This window comes from Chelon labrosus (assembly GCF_963514085.1).
Source record: "Chelon labrosus genome assembly, chromosome: 12".
NCBI lineage: Eukaryota > Metazoa > Chordata > Actinopteri > Mugiliformes > Mugilidae > Chelon > Chelon labrosus.
This window is the reverse complement of record NC_140345.1, coordinates 19,050,940-19,077,996: the sequence shown is the minus strand read 5'-3', so window position 1 is coordinate 19,077,996 and position 27,057 is coordinate 19,050,940. Positions and strand designations below refer to the sequence as shown.

Genomic DNA, 27,057 nt, shown 5'->3' with positions numbered 1-27,057 from the left:
AAAGAGCTGGCGATCAAAGCCGATAAATTTAGCAGATCGCCAGCCTCGTGAGTGGAGTGGAGGCCGAGCCGGACTCTCCGGATGTGGACTGTTGATATGAAGCCTGCCATTGGGTGTGCATTTCATGCCGCGTTCTCGTCGACTTTTATTGTCTGCGTGTGCTATCCCCTTCGCTGCAACAACAATATCCAAGTCTCACATGCTGAAAATGGCCAGTTTGGATAAGATACGGTTGTGCAATGAGGCAAGGCCGCTTCGTTCTTTATGTGAATGGTTGTACAGATCTACAAAAATAAGTTTGCTGCCTCATTTTTTTCTGACATTGTCAATCAGACTGTCATGTTAGTTAAATAAATGTGTCTGTGATTTTAGAGGGTCCGGCAAGATCCAGCAGGATTCACCTTCAGGATTACCAAAGATCATCTAATGTCATGTCGATCATCTTCATAAGGAATCAGCTGTTTTAACGTCTGTTTGCCATTCATCACACACAGGTGTCATCACTCAATAGCCCTAATCTAGAGCTCTTCTAATCACTCAGCAGGTGTGCACACTGCTCAGTTCATGTCCCTGCAGACTTCATTTTAAGTTTCTCCTTGCACGTGAGGATTTTAGCAAGTCAGCTAAGAAAACACAAATGCAGAACTGAGACAACTACGTAGTCAGCCCAGAGGTTTGTTCGTCCGTTTATGGTCGTGTACAGCTCCAGCTCCAGGTAAGCTTGCAAACAAGAAGACCCTGAACTGTTGAAGTAACAGAGAGGATTATGAATGTAATGTTGATTCCTAATGAAAAAAAAACCCTGTATGCTTTACTGTGTGTTAACTATCTAACACTGGTCCAGGGAATATCGGTGAAGACTCGAAAGATCATACTTTTTCTCCATCTGCATCTTAGGCTTGGTTGCAGTGCCTACAAATGTCTGTCCATTGTCATGAAGGAATCTTTCAAGTACCATTTACCAACACCATTGAGCCAAACCACCACACAGTAGCAGTTATGGCATTGTCCAAATAGCAGAATGATCCCGTCTCTGATGAATCAAGGATTATTCACACTCTGTTTACTTCTCCTTTGTTTTCAACCTTCTCCTGGGAGCAATAGTGAAATATTCATCTGCTAAATATTTTGTTTCCCGCTACCACTAACTCTGACCACTTGTGCACAGTTGCCTCAGCCTTGGCGTTTATAGTTCCTTTGCAAAAAATTATGCACATTTGCAAACATGTAGTGTGTCTAAGTTTTGTTTTGGATTCAAAGGGCATCATATTTTACTTCAAAATGCTAGCAAGCATGTAGGTTGTCAAAGACATGATAGAGATTTTCATAAAATACCATACGTAGTTGATACTCTGAGTAACCTCTATAATTAGAGCTGGAGCAGCTCACCAACTTGGATCTTCTTTTCCACTGCAACAACAATTGTCTCTTGTATCTGTGCAGCTTTCTTAGGGCAGCTTTCTATACATCGCAGACCTCTGCCGATATTTGATCTACTTTTAAGTATAACCTTCACATCCCCTTCTCAAATAAGCTGTAACTGACAGCCCGTACTCTCACACTGAGGCATATCGAGGATCATTATGTAAAACCCAGACTCCATGTTGTGGACTTAGGTCAACATTTTTATGTAGTTTTATGTAAATGCTGCCATTATTGTTCTGTAATGTAGCTCATTCCTTTTCATACAACATTCTTTCTGGCAAACTTGGACATGTGTGATTATAAAAAGACTCATAGTCTACATTACATCCAGTCAAATGTGTTTTGGCCTGCGGGCAGCGATTCAGGAGAAATGGATACTGTGTTAGACCAGCCACACGCTCCTGGGAGATGCAAATTAGAGGAAGATCATGCTAATGCATGTAATGACGGACCACAGTGAGTGTGGCTGGTCTGGAAACAAACCCTCACAGCACAGAGGGCAGTTTATTCAGCATTAACCTTAGCAAACAGATGGCTTGTTGCAATGGAAGTGCTAAGAACCATCTGAGAAGACCTGCTTTCGAACTGCTTGGCAAAGAGCAGGCAACATCAAAGATTATTTACAAAGTGACTGGATGAATCCTCCATCACTACAAAGCTGAAACTCTTGACCTTTTGGCCTAGTCCAAATTGGCAGACCAAATTCTTGTTTTTTTTTGTCTGTGGCTTATCCAGATTAGAAAGTGGACAGCGAAAAAAAAAAAAAGAGTAATTTTTCCAAATCGGGTCCAAACCACATTAAAGTATAGCTTTGGGTCTTTACAGACGCATCTCGGTGTGCACGCTGGGGCCAGTTTAACTACATGTGCTTGCATTACTCATGAAGACAACATCAGTTCATTGCATGCTGTTATTAGCAAAGAGCTACGGACGACAGCATGGACAGACCCTGATATAAATCGTCTGGTGGTACTTCAAGAGGAGACCTTTCTTTCTCACGCTTCTGCGGCATCGCCAGTGTAGCTGCGTGACGTATGTTACAAATTTGACCCAATCACTTGCAAATGACAGCGAGGACAGTCTGTACTGAAAATCAGATTTCAGAAAGAAGTCTGATTTGACTACACTATGAACAAAATCTTGGTGGCTTTTCCCACCCACCCCCATATTTCCTGTCTGTCTCCACTCCAACGATCAATTAAAGGCAAATATGCCAAATAAGTGATATTTAGAGGCAGATCCAAAATGCTCCCAGAACAAACCCTACTGCTTACCACATATTGTCACAATTTCCCCCTTTTGTACGCGCAGTGAACTGTTGGAATGTGTTGCAGTGTTTGTTTTTGAAAGACAAAGTTTGTTTTCACTCAGTTTTGTTTTTCCAGACCACTTTCATTTACTATAGGTTTTTGTTTTTTTTTGCAAAACTTGCTCAACTGGAACAGAAGTATTAAGGGCTGTTGACTCTGAAGCGCTGACCGGATGTGTTCAATGACAGCTGAAGGAGAATGGAAAAAGCATGCATTTCTGGTCGGCCATACAAGGTCTGCAACTAAGGATTGTTCTCTTATTTCAGAGAGCGTTCACACTGCCAAGTGGTTCAGTATGAGCCACATGACCAGAGCTCCCTTGTTTGATTGCAACTTCAGGAGTGCCAAAACCCTAATGCATTACTGTTTTTCTTTATAAACCAAACACATTACATTATGGAGAAAGAACATATTTTACAGACATTTCATTTTCATTACAGTATTTAAACAGAGGTTTGATGCCCACCTACAACTTATCCACCCCCTCCGCTTCCTGTATGTACCGTAATCAACCGCCGCAACCAACACTGGCTCCTGCTCATTCACTCAATACCACAGCGTAAACACTACGACTGCGATTGAAGGGCAGAGATAGATACAAGGAGGAGGGAGCTGGAGAGAAATATGGACAGGAGAGGAAAAAAGACAAGAAAAATTGAGAGTGATGAATGCTGACTGTAACATTGTGTAACTCTGACAGATTATTCATTGTGCTATTAGTTTTCAGCAGCAGCTTACTGTTGCCAATCTACACAAAACAGGCATACCAGCAATGGCAGTTGGGTTTAGAGTTTTCAGTGAGGTACTACTGAGGATTAAAGACTTCATAGCTGAGTTTTACATAAGTTGTCAACCTTTAACCACTGTACATTTAAAATAGGAAGCAAGGTCACTCAGTTCCTTGGAAATAAGACTTAAGTTGCGCAATCATGTCTAATAAAACCCAAAAGACTTTAAGTAGGAAAAGCAGTTTAGTTTGACTCCATATACTGTACGTGGAGCGTTTACTCCCACTTTTGTCTTTCCCCTAAGTCGTTGCTCACTCTTGTGTCTCCTCTTATTTTTTCTTTCTCTTTCAAATGAAGACTGATTGTAAAAGAAAGTGTAAAGTGAGTAAAGCAGCAGCTCCCCTACTACAAACCCGCGAACCTCGTCGTCGTCATCTCTAAACACTCCACCCTTAAAATCTGGACCTCTTGAGGGTAAACTACTCGCAGGCCCTCTAGTGTCACAGCTCGCGCCGTTAAAAGGCTCCGGCCATGGCTGAATGAATACTCCTGATTCCCAGCTTCATCCGCCTCCTCCCAGCATGTCCAGAGACAAACTCAGAGGGGAGGCGGAGGGGAGGGAAAGAGGACACAGTGTGAAAGGCAAACTTTTACTTCACCACTTCACAGCGTATTACTGTCAAGGAGGTGGTCGAACAAAACATAAAACCCTGCAAATGCAGATCCCAGTTGTACCTCCTGTTCGGTCAGGTACATGACAGGAAAAAGAATAAAGTCACCCAGCGTATTAAAACTGTAAAATAATAGTAGACTGTGACTATTTTACATGGACAACTGGCCCATTTCAGAACTTAATATCTTGTATCTATGCAGCAGAAATTCTGCAAAATGTGCTTTTATGCAAAAGATTGACTTCTGACATGAACCAAATTAGTTGAATTGAGTTCATCTAGTTTCCAGAAATACAAGACATGCAAAAAAATTGCAATGCAATCATCACGGAGGCAGATTCATTAGAAGTCTAATTGCACTGTCCTTGATGGTGGCTTTTTTACTCCTGAGAGCATCCTGTCTGTCGCTTTGATAACAATGTGAGGACTCCGTGGGTGATGCAAGTTCTGTTTTAGGGTGGATTTCCCCTGGAACACATCAGCGTGCAGCCAAAACAAACTCCTGCTGATGGTTTGCCTCTTGCCTCCGGTCTCTCTGGCCTGCTTCTAGACAGCAGCCGAGGGACCCTCACCGCTCAGAGGGAGGAGCGGAGCAATCCTCCGGCCCTCCCACTGGCTATAAGACCAGAGACAGACGGAAACACTCAGACTGCAAGCACACGTGGAGCAAAGAGGCAGAGAGAGAGACAGAGAGAGAGAGAGGGACAAGCGAGAGAGAGAGAAACCGAGAAGGTGTTGGCACATAGTAGTTTTTGGGTAGTTTGGCTTTCCGGATTGAAATAGACAAACAGAAACAAAAGAAAAAGAGTTCAACATGCCGTTATAAATTTTGTTATTCCAAAGGAGAAGAAGAACCCGATCTTTTGGATGTGAAGGGTGAACCAACAGAGAACGACAACAACAACAAGGACCTGGAACCTGCAGCTCAGAGGTCAAGTTGCTTTGACCTCTGTTTTAGGATCAACTTGCTAATGCTCCACTGTCAGCAAAGGGAAGTTATAAACCTAACTTAACTTATAAGGGAAACCTCTGATTGACTTTGCCAAGCTACTGTGCAAAGAAGAGTTTCATTAGTTTTGGGCTAATAAGACTGGTGAACACCTTTAGTTGGCAGCATCAACAAACTGCTGAGTTCAGCTCCTGGTAACAAACATTATCAGCTGTACGCCAACAGCTAGCACCTTTCCTTGAGGAAGCCTTCAACAGGATTGACCAGCAGCTGTCACATTGTTGTGGTGAAGATGACATTCGCCATGCTGCGCACGGCGCCTCCCGCAGGCCGCTTCTTGTACGGCGACATCGCCCTCCTCTCCGAAGATGACGACGAGAATGGCAGCGAGGGGTCAGGCTCAGAGGAGCGTAACACCAATTCATCCAACTTCCGCCTGTCCTCCTCGTCCCCATCTGCCTTTCACATCAAGGTGAACAGGAAGAGGAAGCTGTGCGCGGGAGTAGGGGGTGGAATGATGGACGTAGGGGAGATGGTGGAAAGGCTAGCCCAACCGGGCTCCAATCCCCACGGGGAGGTTCGCCAGAGGACAGCCGCCAATGCCCGGGAGAGGGATCGCACCAACTCCGTCAACACGGCATTCACGGCGCTGCGCACGCTTATCCCCACCGAGCCTGCAGACAGGTAAGGAGTCACACTAGGGCATGACAGTTTGTCTGACGCATCTGGGAACCAAAATCAGTAAAAGGAGTCTAAGATGTTCAACTGTAGCTTTGGGCAACAGGCACCTTTAATCACTGTCAAATTTTAAGACCGGCCTTTAATCTAAAGCTGCTTAGAAGAAATACCTAACAGCATTATTGTCTTTATGTTCACTCTGTTTTTGAAATGCTGTTGCAATTCTCTTCATCTGTGTTTCTTCTTCATCAACACCACAAATGTTTTGACGATTCCAGGAAGCTGTCAAAGATCGAGACACTACGCTTGGCCAGCAGCTACATAAGCCACCTGGGGAACGTGCTGCTTCTGGGCGAAGGGCTCCACGACGGACAGCCGTGCCACGCTCCCTCACCGCCGTTCTTCCACGTCAGCTCCTCCCCCAACCGAGGATCCGACCAATCAGCTCAGCCGAAGCACATCTGTACTTTCTGCCTCAGCAACCAGAGGAAAATGGTGAGCATGAAAAGTCAAAGGAAATCAGTGAAAATGCCAACTTTAAAAATAGTGTAAGTTGAGCCGTCTCGTAAAAACAATGTCATCAACACATTAGGTCAAAGCAAAAAACAAAAAAAAGCTTTAGAGTATCTTGACTAACATTTATAAAGACATAGACTCAGCTGAAGAACAGGGTGATAATAGACACCGTGTGGGGCTGTGGGTCAGTTTGGTGTTTAAAGCTGACCTGAGATCAGTGACTGTGCCTGTAAACCTGATTGGCCCCGGGGGACTTTAAAAGCAGACCCTCTTTTAAAGTCCTCTTTTGGGGGTGAAGGACCGTGTGTTATTGCACTGTTGGGGGTTAGTTTTACTCGAGCAGGTGGCTTGAAAGCTCAAGGTGGTTCCTGAAAATGACTGTCGTTCGTGGGAGCGATCGCTTGCAGCCATTTTCACCGTAACGCAAAAGCAAAATGCATGCGACCCTTGCATGTAACCACATCTGTGTTGATTTTTTTTCTTTCTCTTTATAAAAATATGAATTTAAACTTTACAACGGTATTTAGGCAGCTAGTGAGATTTATGACTGGGAGCCCATGAAATCCATCCAAAACCATGTGTATAATTTCAAGAATGTATTGACGTCAGCCTGAATATGAGAAGGTTTTAATCATAACTGCCCAAGAACCGACTGGTAACTGCCAATTACTTTGTTCTTCCAAAACTCGAGGCTTCAACACAAAACACAGGTACACGTTAAAAAAAAAAAATAATAATTCGGGGAAAGTGGATAATTTTGTTTTGGTTTTCTGCAAAGCCCACAATCTTAATTCTCCTTTCACAGAAATACATTCTTTTTCCACACTTCCACCTCTCTTGCTCGGTCGATCTACAATACATCTTTGCGCAGAGAGGCTGAACTTGCAGTGCTACTTTCCGCTCACATTTTGATTGATTCGGCTCAGGAAATTGACATAATCAAGAACACCCTCGCATAAGAAAGTCGTCTCTCCGGTGAGAAATAACAGGGAATGAGGAATTGACATCAGTTGAGTGAAATCAAATATATACACGAGCCCAACTCGGCTCCTGACAGACACCCACAGAAGATGATAGAGGGGTGACGTCCACTCCCCACTCCCCCACCACCACCACCCTCCTCCCTAACCCATAGCTGCTGCCCATTTAGCAGGATTTATGGGTAAGGAGCTGACATCTGGCAGACTCCCCGTTACCCCAGCAGTGTGTGAAAGTTAATACCCTCCTCAGTGTCTAAACCCAGAGACCCTTTAGCTGGGGGATAACCCGAGCCTCAGCAGTGTGAGTCTCCCCCTTTCTCCTCACCCCCCCTCCTGCCTCCCCTCTGAACTTGAAGTGAAAGCCTAGACGTCCTCGGAGTCTAAACCCAGACACCCTCGGCTGAGAGATAACCAGTCGGAAACCTGTCTCGTTCTCTTTCCTCCGTCTCCTTTTATTTTTGCTTCTGTCTGTCCCCCCTCATTTTTATTCTCTTCCTCTTTTGCCCTCGCCCACATTTCACTCCGTTTCACCTCATCCTTCTCAGCTTGCGCCGCCCCCACCGCCGGCTCTGCGCATATCGATCAGCCCAGTGGAGGTCAGAGCTGTCAGTACGAGCTGTGTAATACTATATACTGCTGTCAGCTCACCGCTGCAGATGCATGACCGACCTGTAAATGCATGCTGGGTAGAAAACAATTATGAAACTTTCTCGTGTCAAAACACTCAAAACGGAGACTTTGACTCAGTCTGTGTTACTTACCGTCACTCATATCAGGCTGTTTCCCATTAGCCCAATGAAAGGTCTCACTGTCATACCTGTACATTTCACCTAACATTCTTGCGCTGATGAGGTGAAGGTCATTATCTTTTAATTATCTCCCGGTGGAGTTTCTCAGCTGACCACATGAATCACAAGTGAAAAGAGAGAAGATGAGAGAGAAATACTTTTCACTTGGTTTGTGTGAAATAAGAGAAAAAGTCAGTCAAATTTACATATCGCAGTAAAGATTCTGGACTCTTCCACTTAAAGTGAATTTAACAGATTTTTAAAATGACTCCTCACTCACTTATGTGTGTCAAAATAAGCTTAAACTTGCATATTTTATATAATGACAAGCTGTAAAAAGAACCGGCCAACGTTGTGAGTTATCTGTTGCAGTCAGCACCACACCATCAGTTTGAGCTTCTTAACAGTGTATGAGTAACAGGCCAAGTCATACTGCGTCCCAGCAGTACCACCTCCATCTGTCTTTAGCTCTAACCGCAACCATCCCATGTGTGACATGAAAAATGGGCATGAAAAGGCTTTCTATTTATAGACTATCCTTCAATTCTTGCTGATAACAAACCCACAGTTTAATCATAAAACAGCAGCTCAGTCATTTTCTACATAACGTAAAGGGCATTGTAACGTGTAACGGGTTCAACTGAAATGTGAATTACACATTTGTTGAGGACTAATTTCACACATTTGGTTGCACTTGTCAGGGTTTGGAGCATCGGGCCGATGTACGTAGGATAGAGTCAAAATAAACTACAGTGCCCGTGTTTACTATAATGTAGGAAGGAAACGTTTTAATAATAGCACAGATGAATAAGACACATCAGGCTGCGGATACAAACACAAAACTCCTGAGTAAGATCAATTTGCTGTAGGTTTCATCAGATTTATTGATACTGATGAAAACAGAGCGAGCCTTCAGTGAAACATGTCGAGCGGCAGACTTTAAAATAACAACTTGATGGTGATGACTTCCTACGGTTTAATTGTGTTGCAGTTGTGCTGCTATCAGAGCTCATATCTCATGTCTAATCACCAATTTAGACTGATGCCGTGCCATCACCTTTATAGTCATCTGCTCAGACCTTGCATTAAAATCAGATCTGGCCATTGCAATTGACTGGCTTTAGGTACGCGTGTTCAGACCTGGCATAAACATGCGTCTCCAAACGTGTCTCCAGATCTGATCTCAATTAAATAAACCCTGATTGGTATGTTTTTATTAGATTTATCTGTTTTTTTTTAAATAGTTAACAGCTACAAGGACAGAATATTATTATAAAAAAGCTCTCATTACTAATGAAGAAACATCACTTACAGTGCTTTTTCCTTTTCAGGTGATCATTTATAACAGCAGTCATGTGTAATTTTTCTGAATTAATGAGGCAAAACTCAGGATGCGTATACACTACCAAACGTGGTCAAATGCGATCTCGATGCGTCAATGGGGTGTTCGCACCTTTATTTTACATGATCGGATCACCCAGATCGGATCCTAATGCGAGGTCTGAACAGGCCCCCAGGTTGACCTGGCTTATAAACGGTTAACTCTGATTGGCAGAACCGGAGAGCATTTCATCTTCCCTGGTAAAGTGGCTGTAGTGCGTTTAAGTGGGCTAAAGGGCAGAGTCGGTGCTGGTGATTACAGAGAGGAAACGATTGTGAATGTAAAATGAGACTTTTTGTCCTGAGTGCTCTCTTTGTATGTTTTTATGGTCATTGAGGTTCATCACAGCTGTCAGCTCTGCTTAGACCAGCCGCTACAGTTACACACATTTCCACTGAAGGAGAGGAAGAAAGTGAGAAAAGTATACGGTCATTTCCTCTTATTATGTGTGTGTATACAGTATAACTATTTCAAAACAAACAGCCTTGTTAGTAATGACTACTGCACACAGAGTCCTAAAATACTGCAGCTTCGATATACGGAGGAATACTAATTCCTGTCATTATCTGTCTAACCCAATGCACGATGTTTTGAGAATAATATAGTCATTATATTCTAAAAATACATGATTTATTGTTCTTATCTTCTTGTTTGTAGGAGGATTTTTCCTGAAACTGACATTGAAAATTATTTTTAAAAGAACTTGCTGCACAGTTCAACTTTTCATGATGTAAGAATAACAAGCCTGTTCAATGTTTTCTGTAGCTTTTTAAAAGTTGATTTGCCAGCAGATGAATTTCCTCAACCCGCAAACATTCATCCTTCAGTTCATCTGAAAAATACAGAACTCACTATAAATCTGGAGGTACGTGGTTTCCGCAGGACAGGGACACACTGTTTCTGTTGAGCCGTTTAGAGGAAAGCTCATCTGAAAATAAATCTCATCACCTGCGACCTTAAAGCCTCAAAAATATTACTTTTCTAGGGAGTAGCTTTCTTTTGAGTAGCTTTGTTCAAGCTCTTTCTATTGATCATCGTCCAAAATATATTCCCCTTCACTAAATTAATTTCTAAGTTGTCAGGTAAAGCCACTGTGGGACGTTTTTGCTCGATATCTTTCGATCAGAGGCCAAGCTTTTCCAAAGAACCATGACAAAATTTGACTTAAATATAGTGTAGGGTGGAGCACCAACAGAAGTTTGGCACGGACGTACTGGAGCGCAGTAGCTTTTGATATTTGCATTAAACAAACAGGGACACTCCTGACGGTTACATCTGTAAATGAGATGTACAGGGCTGAGGATGGAGGACTGAGGTGAGCTGAGCGCAGTTTAAGTCCCTGCGCTGTCTGGTTGATTGATGCAGATATCCTGTGCAAGGCCTCTTTCCCTTTGCTGTCAGTGCAACTGTCAGGTGGCTGGACTCAACCTGCAACCTGCAGCTTTTCTAATCATCAGGGCTTCATTATCTTGACTCGATTTCTGGTAGAAGTCACCTTTAATGGCGCTGAAATATGCCAAAGGCAGCAAGCATCTGCGCAGGGCTACTAAATAAAGCAGGTTTTTATTTTTTTTAATTTTATTTAATGTGCTAATCAACTTTTCTCTTAAGGCTGTTGCATTTTTACAGCTTCTTCCACGGCTGCGGCTTTTTTCTTTTGGCCCAAAACAGGATGAGGGTCAAATCAAGTCGATGGAAAAAGTAAATGGGAATGACCATTCATCGGCGTTCACGCTGAACTTTTTCCTTTTAAGTTTAAGCGTTTTCCGATATTTGAATTTTAAAGAAGCTCATTTGAGGGTTTAAAAGAGAAGTTGTACGTTTGGAAATAAAATAAAAACTACAATTAACAAGGTGCTTATGGTGTGGTCGCTGTAAATAGACCATTGTTCCTTTTGAAATGGTTAAATTCAGATGCGTTTACAAGCATTTTAAGGCACAGCCCAGATTTAATTCTGACTGGATGGGGTTTATTTATTTGGAATTTCTTGAAATTAATAAGAAATGTGTAAATTTAGCAGAACGACATGCATAGCAAATGATGTATACGGCTCCTAATATCACAAACAGGACTAAGTTACATCTTGGCCGCTGTAAAACTTTTATTCGTGATGATTTTTGTGGGTGGATGGAAAGACGGTAAAACTGCACAACTGTGCAACTGGAAACTGACTTATCTCTGTCTGTTTGTGTATGTGTGACAGCAAGTGAATACAGTGTGTGTGTGTGTATTTGTGTATAAGAGAGAGAAAGATAGCAAAGGAAGATTTATGTGTTTGTGTGGTTAGATGTGAGTGACGGATCAGAGTGAGTTATGCACGTGTCCTTGCACATATACATGCAGTACACTTAACACACACAGACACACACACACATATTGGCTGGCTCTCTGTGTCTGGAAGTCATTGGCAGCACAGAGCAGAGCAACAAATGAGCTAATTGTTCTGTAAATGATTTATCCTCTGCTGAGGCTGTACAGCCAGTGTTTAATTCAGCTGCTGCTATTAGAAACACATTGACGTTGGGCTTTGATGGTGATGTTAAAGGAGCCTGCAAACCGCTCTCTGTGAAACGCCCTCCCTGCGTACACTCACACCCACACAAATGACACACACACAGGGACACACTATGGTCGAGCGCACTCATAAGATTTATCAAAAGCATTTCATTCTACCTCTTCAATTTCTGGTCTTTTCAACTAGACGGCAGTTCATTGCTTCCTTCTCGACAGGCCAGAAAACCTCATATATGATTACTTAGTTAAGAAGCTCTGGATCACGACTGTGCTTTCAACACTTTCTTAACGAATGGTGTGCAGGAAGTTGTGGAAACAGAGATGGAGAAAGAGAGAGAGAGAAGGAGAGGGAGAGAAATGGCCAACGACTCAGTGGGATAATCAACTTAGCTATTTATCCTCCGGTTTGGACAGTTGGTTTTAGACTGTGCTGAAACTATACTTTGCTTCTTTATAGAGATTAAATGAACCATGCCCCTAAAGAGAGCTTAAATGTGTGGATAGGACATGTGCAGGAGCACACTAATGAGTGTGGGTTTTACAGTTATTTGGATATTGGTCTGTTTGCACTGGGAAAGACATTACATCATACATTTGTGCTCAAAGTTGACGTTTCAAAGTCAGGGATGAAAACTAAATTACCCTCATTTACTGATAATGCAGGCGTTGACTCGTAGTTAATGTTTTGTGCTTCGTGAGCGAGAGCTGGGCCTGTTTGATTCTCGCTTCACGCTACGCTAATGAGGTGCATCGAAGGTAGATAATATACTGCAGGCAATTTCTAAATGTATTTAGAGCATCGACGCGTGTGTGCGCCCTGTGTGCCTTTAGAGCAAGGACCTGTCTGTGTATTTTCAACACACATGGAAGCAGTTAAACCCTAATTTAACACCAGCAGAAGGAGTCGGGTCAGATAACTAACAAAATCTATTAGCAAAACTATCATTCTGTTGTCATTTGGTCTACGGGGAGAGGGCTGCTCGCAGAGCAAATTAAAACAAAACTACGGAAAGCTGAGCCAGGCGAAGAGATCTGCAACACGCAGAAAAGCTGCCAGTTTAAATCGTGCTTTTTCTTAAAACAATATCTTCCGAAGCTAATGACATATTGGCAGTTTCAGAGACTACATCTTAGCAGCATAATGTACCAGAGTCATCTGTTCACTGGTGAAAATGAAGTCTGGGGTCATTAAAGAGATTATAAAAATGTTGGAATAATTAAATACGTGTGTGGCTGCCTGGTGTGAACTACGTCTGACTGAGCAATCCACGATTAATCAAGTGTTTTGCCGAAGCCGTCAGGATGCTTATTAGCCAGCCACAGTGAACATGAATATGTGACTTGTCCAAGCCACATAATGGCAGACTGAGGCGCATTCGGTGGGTTAGTTAGCTCAATTTAAACGTCTAATGTGTTATTTATTAATTGATGATCATTTATGAGGGTAATTACAGCTTCCATGAGCCACTGGAGGATCTGACGCATGCTCGCATAGTTTCACTCGATAAATTAAAGGGATATTACCAGTTTTCATTTCATGGTTAAATACCAATCTCCTTATACGACTGCAGGCCGTTGCCCAAGTGGAATTATTTTTTCCAGCCAGTCATTCCTGTCTTCATGCAGCCAAAGACTAAATTAGATGTTTGTATTTGACAGAACAGCTTAACACAGGAGAAAAGAGAGAGAGAGAGAGAAAATGTGCATGGAAAATCCACAGTTATAGGTAAAGGAACAGCAGGATTGAGTTTCAGAGAAAACTGCACAAAAGCTTGAATTTGTAGAGTTGATAAGACGCTGGGAAGAAAGTGTTTACTGTCGGCTGCTTTCTCCTTTATAGTAGGATAATATTGTTCCAGCGTGGTATTATCATCATATCGTATCTAAAGTAGATATCATCAGGTAATCATATTAGTGTCGGACAAATCACCCCCATGGGAAGTCAGTGGTATGTCTGTGTGTGTGTTTGGAAAGAGAAAAGAGAAAGCAGAGATGTCATCCGACCATGCCCTATTAGTCAGGAGATTGTTTTGACTACCAGGCCAGCCTTAAAGCCCCCCCTCCTCCTCATCCTCCTGTTTTGACTGAACCAGTTACACTCCAGCTGAACCGCCTTCCCCAGATACAGCTGCGCCGCCCAAAGTGTCGCTGAGCGCTCACAGCGGGACGCGGGACGATTCCTCGTGATTCCGCCGTAATTTGAAGTAATTTGGTAAATCATCCAATTTTCACGCGCAGGTTTTAAGTGAAATTTTTCACGTATCCACTTTCTCCAACCTCCCTAAAGTACTTTTCCGTCCACTGATAAATACCTACAATTTTCCACAGTGCTTTCCAACAAACACCCGAGAGCATGTGTAACTGCCCACGTCAGTTAATACATTTATTTATTTTTGGTTCCTACCTATCTTTTCGGGCTCATTGTTTTTGTTTCTACACGGTACCCTTTTAATGATACACCGCCTGGCAGAGCACGGCAAGGGAGAAATCACGGCAGGTTGTCTCCACACACATTAAAGTAAAGTTAATATAAAGAGTTACAACGTTAAATGTAAACAAAGAAGACAGAGAAAGAAGAAAAGACAAGATTCAGCCCCTTTGGTAGTGTGCAGCCTACGAGGTGTGGTTTATTGTTGTATTGTGTAATTACATTAAGCTACGAGCTCTGCATCAGCATATTCATTTACGTGATTGTTTGTTTACTTCCTTTGCTTCAGTTCTCACGGGTCTGTCTGGGTCGCTTGATGACTGAATAAACCCTGTTTCATAAAATGATCTCGGGCCTCATGCTTTACTGCCGAGAGGAGCTACAGTGAGAACTCGACTGCTTCGCGTGAGTAGCCGAGGAAACGTCGCTAGAGCACAGTGATCCATGGTCGGGATGAAGCCTTTCCACGTCGCGGGTGCATCGTTTATTGCCGTCCTCACAGCAACCAAGGAAGCATCTGCGGGAGGGTTACGGTGCCGCTAGTGTGAATTTTGTGTAAATAAGAGACTTTGAGTGCTTTGCACAAGAGACTGAAACATTTTCAAGTTGTTGTTGTTTACTTACCTTTCATCGTTGAAGTCCGTTGACGTTCATTGATACAAATCGCGCTGATATTGAGATTGCGTTTATCGACAGTTACACTGTAAAATTTCTGTTAAAATAAGTAGTGTTAATATTAAGATATAACAGCGCCACAGTAATTTAAAGGTGCATTGCAAAGATTTATTGCATTTCTACCTGTGTTAGAGTTAACACCTTTGTGTAGTTATCACTGATGGTAATAAGACTATAAGTAGATAAGCCAAATTATTTAACAGAAAAGTACAATTATTGCTCTAGGTTAAAACTGAGTGTTGATTCAGCTACGCTGAGGTTATTTTGGCCATTCAATAAGGTAACTACAAAGCTAAGAGTTGTATAACATTTAATCTAACTCATTTAATCAAGGTAAAATGTCAGACATTGAACCCTTTTCTGAGAGTGACAGAAATGGTGGTGGTGAAGACATACAGCAGCATGAGACAGACATGCAGCCACAAGCATCGGAAGGCATCGAAGCTGCTTACCACACTTCTTCGCCAGAGCCACAAAGAAGTCAAAGAGCTCGCAAGCTGACGGAAAAAGGCCAAGAATTGCACAAGGAGCAAGTCAAAAGGGTTGAACACCGTTTCATTAAGAGCTACAATAAGTGGAAGACAATCATCAAGGATGCTAAAGGAGTGCTGAGTGGAGCGTGCTCAAACAGCCTGCTGCATGAACACATCACTAAGGTAAACAATGCTGCAAGGGAACTGAATGATGTTTATGAAGAGCTGAGACGCATTGACATTCCAGATCAGGACACACGTCGTAGAATCGACACCTGTGAAGCAGTAACAAAGACAATAATTAAAGCTGCTAAAGGTCATCTAACCACCGAAGCAGATGAAGATCAAGAGATTAAAAAACAAGACAAGAAAGAGAGAGATGGAGAATCTGTGTTTAAGTCTGCAGCATCAGATAGAACAAGTATCTCTCACCACACCAAATCCAAGTTCGCCAGGTCTTCGGTTCATTCTCGAAGCAACTCAAGGGTCACATCCAGACATTCAAGCCAGTATTCTGCTCACAGACAAGAAGCTGCTGCTGAAGTCGCCGCCAATGAAGCTGAATTGCAGGTACTGTTAGAGAAAGAACATCATATCAAAGAACTTGAACGACTTGAGGCTGAAAATGCAGAGATGCAAAGAGTGCTAGAGGCCAAGCGAAGAGAAGTGGAACGATTGGAAACAATAAAGAAGTTAAGGGCTGCCAAAGCACGACAGCAAGTGTATGAGCAAAATGAATGGTCAGATGATGATATAGATCAACTGCTCCATCAACATGTCTCTCTGAAATTGAAGGAAGAAATTAAAGGTGAAAGTAACCTGTCTCAACATCAGCCTCCACCACAAGCTATGACACTGCTAGGGAGAGAAGATAGCACAGCAGCTCTTGTGAGAGTGTTTGCAGAGTCCATCAGTGCAAGTCGTCTTCCCATACCTGAACCAACAACATTCTGTGGTGATCCACTCAGGTTTAATGATTGGAAGGTTTCCTTCCAGACACTAATTGACAGGAAGAACATACCAGGTGAAGAAAAGATATATTACCTGCGAAAGTATGTGAGTGGCACAGCCAAGAAAGCCATAGAAAGCTACTTCCTGCTAGGCACAGAGTCTGCCTACCATGCAGCATGGACCATCCTCGAAGAGCGATATGGCAATCCATTCCTCATCGCCAAAGCTTTCAGGGACAAGCTTGATTCATGGCCCAAGTTAAACTCCAAGAGCAGTGTAGAACTTCAAGAACTTGCTGACTTTCTCCGCAGCTGTGAGACAGCCATGTCTCAAATCAAGGGTCTCGAAGTGCTCAACGACTGTAGTGAGAATCAGAAGATACTCGCTAAACTTCCAGATTGGCTGACTTCTAGATGGAATAGGAAGGTCATGGACGTAGAAGAGCAAAGTCATGAGTTCCCAAGCTTCAGCAGCTTTGTTGAATTCGTCACACGTGAAGCCAGAATCGCTTGCAACCCAATAACGTCTCTCCATGCTCTAAAGCCAAATGAAAGTGAGAAGATCAAGGTCTCAAGGAACAGAGGTCCAGGAGCAAAGGTGCTTGCAACAAATGCAGGTGAAAGGACTGCTGTTATAAGTTGTGTATTCTGTGAGAAGGCAGGTCACAATTTACTCAAGTGTTACAAGTTCATGGATGAAACCATCTCTGCACGAGTTAAGTTTGTCCAGGAAAACAAGTTGTGTTTTGGCTGTCTGCAATCCGGTCATCGCTCAAAAGAATGTGAAAGGAGACAGACCTGCAATATATGTGAGAAGAAACATCCGACTTGCCTCCATGATAATCGCACTAAAGAAACAAAGGTGCTAACAAAGGCTAATGGAGCAGTTGACTATGACAAGCTAAAGGACAGAAGCACTGAACGGCAACAAGACAAAGCAATGAGACCCTCATTCGAGGCAACATCAAACAGAGTCATACAGAACATTAAAGACACTCATACATCCACTATCATCCCAGTGTGGGTGTCAGCCACAAGTGAGCCTGATCGTGAAATTCTTGTGTATGCACTCCTAGATACACAGAGTGACACAACCTTTCTCCTTGAAGAAACTGCAAGGGCTCTGCACGCAAAAAATGAACCAGTTCAGTTGAAGCTGTCCACCATGGCCTCAAAGAACACCATTGTGCCATGTCGAAGAGTTAGTAGTCTGCAAGTAAGAGGATTCTACTCGGACAAGGTAATACCTCTGCCGGTGACATATACGAGAGACTTTATACCTGCAAACAGAGAACATATTCCCACACCAGAGACGGCTAAAGTTTGGCCTCACCTTGAACACATCGCAGCTGAGATAGCTCCTCAACAAAGTTGTGACGTTGGCTTGTTAATTGGCTACAACTGTCCTCAAGCTCTCGTTCCAAGACAGGTGGTGCCTGGTGAAGGAAATCAGCCATTCGGGCTGAAAACAGACTTGGGCTGGAGCATAGTAGGCTATGGCAACCTCCGTCTTGATTATGGAGATGCAATAGGAGTAAGTCACCAAGTTGTTGTGAAACAAGTCATTCCAGATTGTCAGTTGGCTTCAGATGTCACAAGTGAAGTGCATTATGTCTGCAGAACGCTGATCAAGGAAGTAGTCTCACCTGTAGATGTCATTAAGGTCCTGGAGTCCGACTTCGTGGAAAGAACTTCAGGTGATACAAGCATCTCCCAAGAAGACCTCAGATTCCTGTCAAAGATGCAAGGAAGCATCAGGCTCAATGATGACGGTCACTATGAGATGCCGCTACCTTTCAAGAAGGAGAGACCTAACTTACCAAACAACAAGGTATGCGCCGTCCATCGTCTCAAATGCCTAGAAAGGAAGCTGAAAAGAAACGAACAGTACTACAAGGACTACAAAACCTTCATGGATGACATCATAGCTCGCGGAGACGCCAAAAGGGTTCCTGAAGAAGATATCAACAAGACTCCTGTGTGGTACATTCCCCATCACGGGGTGTATCATCCACAGAAGCCTGGAAAAATCCGCGTCGTCTTTGACTGTTCGGCAAGGTTTCAGCAGACTTCTTTGAACGACCACCTACTAACTGGTCCTGAGTTGACAAACAACTTGGTCGGAGTCCTTTGTCGTTTTCGTAGAGGCCCTGTGGCAATAATGTGTGACATCGAGCGCATGTTTCACCAGTTCTATGTCAAAGCAGAAGACCAAGATTACCTACGTTTCCTTTGGTGGGAGGATGGAAATCTGGAAGCTCAACCATCTATCTACCGAATGAAAGTTCATCTGTTTGGTGCGGCTTCTTCCCCAGGCTGCGCCAACTTTGGACTAAGACATCTTGCTGATGAAGGACGGGGAAGATTCAGTGAAGGCACCATCCAGTTCATCAGAAGGAATTTTTACGTTGACGATGGGCTAGCAAGTGTCACATCTCAAAGCCAAGCCATCCAACTAGTGAGGGAAGCAAGAGAACTCTGCAGCACAGGCAAACTCCGGCTGCATAAGTTCATCTCAAATAGTGAGGAAGTCATGGCCGCAATTCCTAAGGAGGAATGTGTTGAGGCTGCCAAAGATCTGGACATGGCGTTGGGTGAATATCATATGGAAAGAGCGCTTGGCGTTCAGTGGTGTGTGACCTCAGATGAGTTCCAGTTCCGAGTAGTCGTCAAAGAGAACCCACTCACCCGAAGAGGAGTCTTGTCCACAGTTGCCTCAATATTTGACCCGCTGGGATTTGTGGCACCTTTCATTCTGGTCGGGAAAAGGATTGTCCAGCAGATGTGTCGCGACAAGCTAAGTTGGGATGACACCTTACCTGACGACCTGCGACCTCTGTGGGAATCATGGCTCCTAGACCTGAAAAACCTAGCTGGGGTGAAGATCCAGAGGTGCTACGTTCCACCAAATTTCAAGGTTCTACACTATGAGTTGCATCATTTCTCCGACGCCAGTGTGTCGGGATATGGAGAGTGTTCGTATCTCAGAGCGATCAGTACATCGGGAGAAGTGCACTGTACTCTAGTCATGGGGAGGTCAAGAGTTGCTCCCACTAAGGTGACCACCATACCGAGGCTAGAGCTGTCGGCGGCTGTAGTAGCAGTCAGAGTCAGTGACATGCTCAAAGGAGAACTTGAAGTGGAATGCATGCATGAAGTCTTTTGGACAGATTCAAAGATTGTTCTAGGCTACATCAGTAACGAAGCCAGAAGATTCCATGTGTTTGTAGCTAATCGCGTGGAACGTATCAAACAAAGCACAGAGTCTGTGCAATGGAGGTACGTGACTTCGGAGGAAAACCCAGCAGATCACGCCTCAAGAGGCCTCTCAGCTGACCAGCTGTCAACATCTAACTGGTTCACAGGCCCAGACCTGCTTTGGCAGAAAGAGTTACCAACTGAAGATGTCAAGGTGGGAGAGATCCCAAGTGATGACCCAGAGCTCAAGAAGGCTCAAGTTCATGACACGCAGGCAAAGGAGGTGAGGTCACTCTTGGATCGGCTACACAAGTTCTCTGATTGGTCAAGATTGGTGAAGGCCATTGCTAGATTAAAGCGCCTTGTTAGAGAAGTCAAAGGCCAGAAGCCACGGTCCTGTGAAGCCACCAGTTTAGAGGAAAGGAGAGAAGCACAGATAACCATAATAAAAATGGTTCAAGAAACAAACCTGTCTCAAGAAATCCAGTGTCTTCAGCATCACAAGGAGACACAACCAAAGTCCAAGCTATATAAATTAAATCCATTCCTGGATGACCAAGGTATCATCAGAGTTGGAGGCCGCTTGACTCACGCTGCCTTACATGCACATGTAAAGCATCCAGCGGTTCTTCCAAGAGACAGTCACATCTCATCATTACTGGTCAAGCACTATCACGAAGGAGTACACCATCAAGGCCGGGGAATGACCATGAATGAGCTCCGTGCCAACGGCATATGGATCCTTGGATGTAGCAACCTGGTCTCATCCCACATTTACAAGTGCACTAAGTGCAGGAAATACAGAAGAGGTATGGAGCAACAAAGGATGTCAGACCTTCCTGTAGACCGAACTGAAGCTACACCGCCATTCACTTTCTGTGGTTTGGATTGTTTCGGTCCATTTTACATCAAGGAAGGAAGAAAAGAGTTAAAGAGGTACGGACTGTTACTCACCTGTATGTGCTCCAGAGCAATTCACATTGAAATGCTTGATGACTTGACCTCTGATGCATTCATTAACGCCCTGCGTTCATTCATTGCCATTCGTGGAGCAGTGCGGCAGATAAGATGCGATCAGGGGACGAACTTCGTCGGTGCAAGGCGAGAGTTTGCGGAGGCATTGAAAGGGATGGATCAAGAGGAACTCAAGGAAAGGGGATGTGAGTTCATCTTTAACACCCCAAGCTCAAGCCACATGGGCGGAGTCTGGGAAAGACAGATCCGCACCATCAGGAGTGTTTTGATGTCTATCCTGGAACAGTCTGCCAAACAGCTTGACTCCTCCTCTCTACGAACATTCTTGTATGAGGTCATGGCAGTAGTTAATAGCAGACCGCTGACCACGGACAACCTGAATGATTCATCCAGTCCAGAACCATTGACACCAAACCACATTCTGACCATGAAGTCCACAATCATAGCGCCTCCCCCTGGGAAGTTCATCAGGGAAGACCTTTATCTCCGGAAGAGATGGCGTAGAGTTCAACTCCTGGCCAACAACTTCTGGTCACGTTGGAAGAAGGAGTATCTCCTAAATCTCCAAAACAGGCAAAAGTGGACCAAGGACCGCAGAAATGCACAGGTCAATGACATTGTTCTTCTGAAGGAGGATGGGATACCACGGAACAAGTGGAAGTTGGCAAAGGTCATGCAAGTTCATTCTGGGAAGGATGGAAGAGTGAGAACACTCAAGCTGTTACTCAGTGATTCAGCGCTGGATAAAATGGGAAGACGCACCTCCAAACCAGTCTACCTGGAGAGGCCCATTCAGAAGACGGTCACACTGTTAGAAGCAGACTAAAGACCACTGTGTACCATTATCACTCTCAGTGTATTAGCTGGCCTTATCAATTTGTTATTGATTTGTTACATGATAATATTTAAAGTGACGTTCATACACAGTATATGTCTCCCATAAGTCGTTCTAAGAAATCACTTGTGATTTGGTGGGAGTGTAACTGCCCACGTCAGTTAATACATTTATTTATTTTTGGTTCCTACCTATCTTTTCGGGCTCATTGTTTTTGTTTCTACACGGTACCCTTTTAATGATACACCGCCTGGCAGAGCACGGCAAGGGAGAAATCACGGCAGGTTGTCTCCACACACATTAAAGTAAAGTTAATATAAAGAGTTACAACGTTAAATGTAAACAAAGAAGACAGAGAAAGAAGAAAAGACAAGATTCAGCCCCTTTGGTAGTGTGCAGCCTACGAGGTGTGGTTTATTGTTGTATTGTGTAATTACATTAAGCTACGAGCTCTGCATCAGCATATTCATTTACGTGATTGTTTGTTTACTTCCTTTGCTTCAGTTCTCACGGGTCTGTCTGGGTCGCTTGATGACTGAATAAACCCTGTTTCATAAAATGATCTCGGGCCTCATGCTTTACTGCCGAGAGGAGCTACAGCATGGCTGCACTTATGTCGTGCAGCTGTTGGTTTGGTAGTTTGCGTTGGGAGCAATCACAATAACAGCAATGCCCCAGAGAGGCCAAAGTTTTCCAGGCGGTGTGTGAAACCTTATCCCACAACAGAAAGAGGCATTTTGGGGACAGACTTTATCAGATGACAAAATACACAAAAACTATTTTAGAACATTACTCTGATCACTAGTCTGATCTGGCTGGCTAAATTTACTTTTTGGTTCGATGATGGTTGATAGTGTTGCACCGTGATATCATTAGAAATCTTCTCAGTTATGATTTAGAAGAATTGCCAACATCTAAAGTGTACTCTTTGGCCTGAAGAACCTGAAGAAGGAAATGCAGCGTTTCAGTGCCACAAGGAGTTTGGTCCATAAAAATCGCAGCACCTGGGCCTCAGAGTCAGATATTTACAGTTCAGGCAAAAAGAAAAGTCTGGTGTGACCCTTTTAATAGTTCATTAAAAAAAAAAAAAAATCATAATCAAGAGAGCATTATTGATTTCTTTACCCTAAAACCTTTGGGGTGTCGCTGTTTAGTAGTACACCGATGTTATATCTGGAGGACAAGCTGCAAGAAAGGTTTGCAGAACTTCCACTAGACATTCAGTGAATAGTGAAGGTTTCTGGAAGCAACTTTCACATTAAAGTCTCAGTTTCAAAATGATGCGCTAGAAACATGAAGTTGCTACATTAAGGGCACTATCGCGCAACAGGAACTTTATAGGAGTTCTTGTAACTGTTGTTGGTTGTACAGGAGGAGGAACCGAGATAAATTGTAATTCTCCGAACTCTGTTTTAGAGTTTCCCAACACCGAACACAAAAGTAATGTCTCTTAACGTTAAAATTTAATTAAGCACGGAAAAGTGAGCCGGACTCTTGTGAAGTCTGGACTCTTATATCTCTGTAGCGTTGTACGCAGGGTGCGGATAACCCAGTGTTAATCCTCAGCTGGGTCTGAAAGCGCCTCATGGTTACTTCGTTCACATATCTCAGACTAAATGACTTTGCTGGTGTCTTCTCATAAAAGCACTCACAGCCAACAATCCAATCCTAATGCTTCACGTCTAGCGGTGGTAACGGTTCAAATGCAGCCTAATAATGATCCTCCGCTCAGTCCAGCTGGAGGAAGGATTGACAACAATAATAACAGTTTCTGTGTCTCCGTACGCTCACCTAAATCAGTGGGAGGACCGATTCCTGTCCAAATCCTATGATCTCATGCTCTCACTGCGGCCTGATACCCTTCCAAACACCTACCCACCTTTTGTTGATGTCAGTCAAACGGATCTTTCCAAACACCTACACCTTGTGCAGAGTCTGAGAGGAAATGTGTAACAGGTGTTGGGCTGATGAGAGGAAGCCGAGGGCGGCGGGGAAGGAGGGTTAGTTGAGATGATATGAGAGGGGGAGAGAAGAGAGAGGGGAGGAGAGAAGATGGTCTGAATTTCAGTAATAAATCTTTCCTCCAGGGCCTTTGTGTACCGCTATTTGAACATGGAATTAAGATGAGTTACTCAGAAAATAACACCAAGTAGTTTTCTTTTGCCATGTTTGCCAGTGAAAGGCAGCCTCACATGTTTTATCAGCCACGAGTTCATCTTTGAAACTGTATTCGGGGGTTTAAGTGTGTCACGTATCACTCAGTGGTGTGTTCAATAAAAAAAATCTCTTCACTCTCAGTTGAAAAGCCAGTGGTGGATGGCCACGAGAAGTGAGCAGGGAAAAGGTTAGGTGAGGAGGGAAAATGTGATGTTATTTTCCTGGCTAGATAGAGAAAGTCTCCTCACCAGCCAGGAAATCAAGGCTCCTCTGTTCTGATACCACAGATAAATGAGACGCATATCATCACGCAGGGCTGTCATAAAACAACTCACGAAGTCACTCCTCGGGCTGTAATAGAATTAAAGATGCCCTAATTGCTCTCCGCCACCACAGCTGATGTTGTTCGCTACTGTGCCGAATGTGTTTGTCTGAGTTTACCGCGTGCAGTCGAGGCTAATTTACTTTGTCTAACTCTGGAAGCAGAGTGCTCACAAAACCACATGAATTCACTGAGTCAGTGATTGCAATGAAACGGTATCTATTTCACAGTGTGTGTGTTTTTTGCGGAGTGCAGTTTCATGACCCATTAATGAAGGATTCACATCAAAGGCAGCCGTTTTATTCACCTGTTATGAGTATTACAAAAAGTAATGGTGGAAAAAATGACCAATGGCTGGGCTCCTTTAGAAACTTTGCAATTTAAAGTACCCAGACTTCCATCAAAAAAAGTATAAAGCAAAGAAAGTTATCCTGTTCACATCAAAAACAACTTTGATTTCTTTATGAGAGAATGAAACCTGCTCTCATGCTGGTATACTTAATGTGAAGCTGCAGACTGCTAATTTAGCTCAGCATCTGACTGCTAATAGGGAACGTCTAGCCAAACTCCGTGGGAGAAAAATACATGCACCTTTAAAGCTTAATAAATTTGTGCAGCTAGTCTTTATTGTAGCTTCTTTAATCATATCTTGTCTCTTGTCTGATTCTGACAAGAAAGCGAAGTTCAAACTATTAAACTGTTGGGTGTTGCTCTTTTCTCTTGCAGAACAAAGACAGAGATAGGAAGACGGCCATCAGGAGCTAACAACGAGGACACCAACCCCACGGATAAAATGCTCATCACTCTGACAGCCCTTCCAGCGATTTCACGATCGCTGCAACTTGAAGACCGACCAGACTCGTGATGCATTTCAAAGACTTTTGAAGGACTTCTGTAGCACTTCCCGGACTTTTCAATTCAAGGAACTTTTTGATTACTTTTTCTATTTCTTTAAAGGAACTTCTTATTTTTTCAGAGTTTTGAAAAGTTTAACAGTACTTTCAAAGTGCTTTGACGTCCTTCTAAAGACCGTCAAGAACATTTTAACAACACTTATTTGTTTTTTTGTTATTTTTACTGTACTGCTCGGTGACTCTTTGCTCAGAGTCGGAAGAACTTATGGCACATGATCAGAAAACACACCGAAACCCACACACATTTGTATTCATCGAAACCTGTGTGGCACTAATGTGTAAACTGAAATATAAATGTATATTTATGTGATATAACATTATATAATGAAACTATGTTATTTAACATATGGCATATGACATTTTTTGACTTTTTTTTAAGGTACAAACGTTGATTTGTGGCATCGCAAAAAAAAGAAAAATGCTGGAAAATGAGTTGGTTTCGGTTATTTCTAATAATCATTTCTGAGTGTGAAATGACTCAAGATGACCAATAAATTGTTTGTATATCTGGAAGCAAATTCGTCCATATGTTTTTGGTATTTTGAGCAGATTGGACTAATAAACACTATAAATGTTTCCACTGTGAATTTCAGACATATTCTCCTATCAGATTGTGGTTTCATCTTTTGCAGCTACGTGTCAGACTTCAGCAAAACTCGATATCGCTTCACTAAACCGGCACTGCAGTAATCTTTAACTGGAACTGCGCATTAGCTTCACCTCACACAAACATATTTAATGCTTTCGGTATTCATACGCCACTCTTTCTTTTTTCTCTCTTACATGATCCCCCGTCATTTGCTTTATTTCTGTTATTCCGGGGGACTCATAGTCAGTCTACTCTTGTCTTTACCAGAGGTCAGAGCAGACAGAGATGAAGCAGACACGAAAAGGTTTGAGGAGCACAGGAAAAATCAGAAGGGAGAAAGAAGTAGAAAAAAGAACAAAATTGAATCTGCAGGTATGGCTACTTGGACATCTGCCTGTGTCCCTTCACTGTCCTCTTCTTTACCTTTCCACATGCTTGTTCTCTCTTCTCCTCCTCTGCTCTTCCTCCCTTTTCCCAAGAGCGCCACTGGCCGGAGTCTGGCTGGTGATGGCTTTCCAGTGTGTTTAAGCCACACGCTGCTCACCCTCTCATTACTTTGTCTATGCATCTATCTATTTATCCATTCATCTCCTTATATCCGTAATATTTTTCTGCTGCATTTTTCCACTGTTTCCAACTTTCCCTTGTCGCTTTCTTTCAGCGTTCCCCCAAGTCTCCAAGTCTGTCCGTGGCTTGACGGAAAGTGATCTGGGCATCACCAATGAGGAATGCTCGTTTCTTTGGAACGTATTATGACATTTCTTCATCATCGTCATTCAGTTCTTACTCATCTGCCACCGTGAGCTCACTTGTTTAAACAGAACCACAATAGATGCAGTGGTTTTTACACTCCTCTGGTTCTGCAGCAGACAATATGAATATAAATCCAGGGAAAAACACAAAAAAATAATCTTGTGGCTACCTGAAAGTGCCCCGTCATATGAGTGATGAGAGAAATCTTTCTTATGATCTTGCCAAACGAGTATTACCTATCTCTTAACGTCTCTGGTGTCCTACTTCAGCATTTTAAAATGACCCAACAGCTGCGTTTCTCAAGCTATTTTCCACCATTATGTGAGATGTAAATGAGCCATTCTTTTAATGGAGGCTAACCGCTGTGCTACACTGGTTTGGTGTTCCCAAATTATTTTTTAACAGCGCTAACAAGCTGTTTCTGTGACTGAGGTGCCAATTATGGAGCTTTTTCCTACACCGTGACAAGTGGCTGGTGAAGAAAAACAACCAACAAAAATTCAGACGTCACCTCGCGCTGCCAGAGGACGTTTTTTTTTTTGTGGAAACTGTGCTGAAAAACAAAGCTGATTTATTGTGTGTGTCATCTCGCAAACACCCCCAATACTATAAACAGCGCAGGACGCTTGCAGTCGGCTTAAGAGTTAATGTGCCCTCAGAGGAACGCCATGTAGGGAACACTCACATAAATGAAATAATTCACAAAGGTGATGAAGAGGGAAGGTGTAGATTGAAATTTGAGATAATATGGTTTCAAAGTTGATAGCACGCAAAAAACAAGAAGTGTAGTTTAACCTGAGTTAAAGACAGTTGGTAAATCTGTAGAATCGCTTATACCCAAGACAAA

General features: G+C 43.1%; 2 protein-coding genes across 2 annotated transcripts; both read left to right on the top strand.

Annotated features, from left to right (window-relative positions):
- The first annotated feature begins 123 nt into the window (after positions 1–123).
- On the top strand, positions 124–25,595 carry LOC311497032 (basic helix-loop-helix transcription factor scleraxis-like). Its single transcript, XM_084557131.1, has 4 exons — positions 124–715; positions 4,591–5,767; positions 6,040–6,256; positions 24,681–25,595. The coding sequence occupies exons 2-4, from the start codon at positions 5,376–5,378 to the stop codon at positions 24,717–24,719; spliced, it is 648 nt and encodes a 215-aa protein (XP_084413257.1). The 5' UTR covers positions 124–715; positions 4,591–5,375; the 3' UTR covers positions 24,720–25,595.
- LOC311497012 (uncharacterized protein) lies at positions 15,899–22,037 on the top strand. The gene is made up of 2 exons (XM_084557102.1): positions 15,899–21,882; positions 21,980–22,037. The coding sequence occupies exon 1, from the start codon at positions 16,151–16,153 to the stop codon at positions 21,464–21,466; it is 5,316 nt and encodes a 1,771-aa protein (XP_084413228.1). The 5' UTR covers positions 15,899–16,150; the 3' UTR covers positions 21,467–21,882; positions 21,980–22,037.
- Positions 25,596–27,057: the final 1,462 nt, after the last annotated feature.

Coding starts and splice junctions, on each gene's coding strand:
- LOC311497032 (XM_084557131.1), top strand. CDS start 5,376: ATGACATTCGCCATGCTGCGCACGGCGCCTCCCGCAGGCCGCTTCTTG. Junction 5,768..6,039: donor CCCACCGAGCCTGCAGACAG/GTAAGGAGTCAC, acceptor TGACGATTCCAG/GAAGCTGTCAAAGATCGAGA. Junction 6,257..24,680: donor TCAGCAACCAGAGGAAAATG/GTGAGCATGAAA, acceptor TTTCTCTTGCAG/AACAAAGACAGAGATAGGAA.
- LOC311497012 (XM_084557102.1), top strand. CDS start 16,151: ATGCAAAGAGTGCTAGAGGCCAAGCGAAGAGAAGTGGAACGATTGGAA.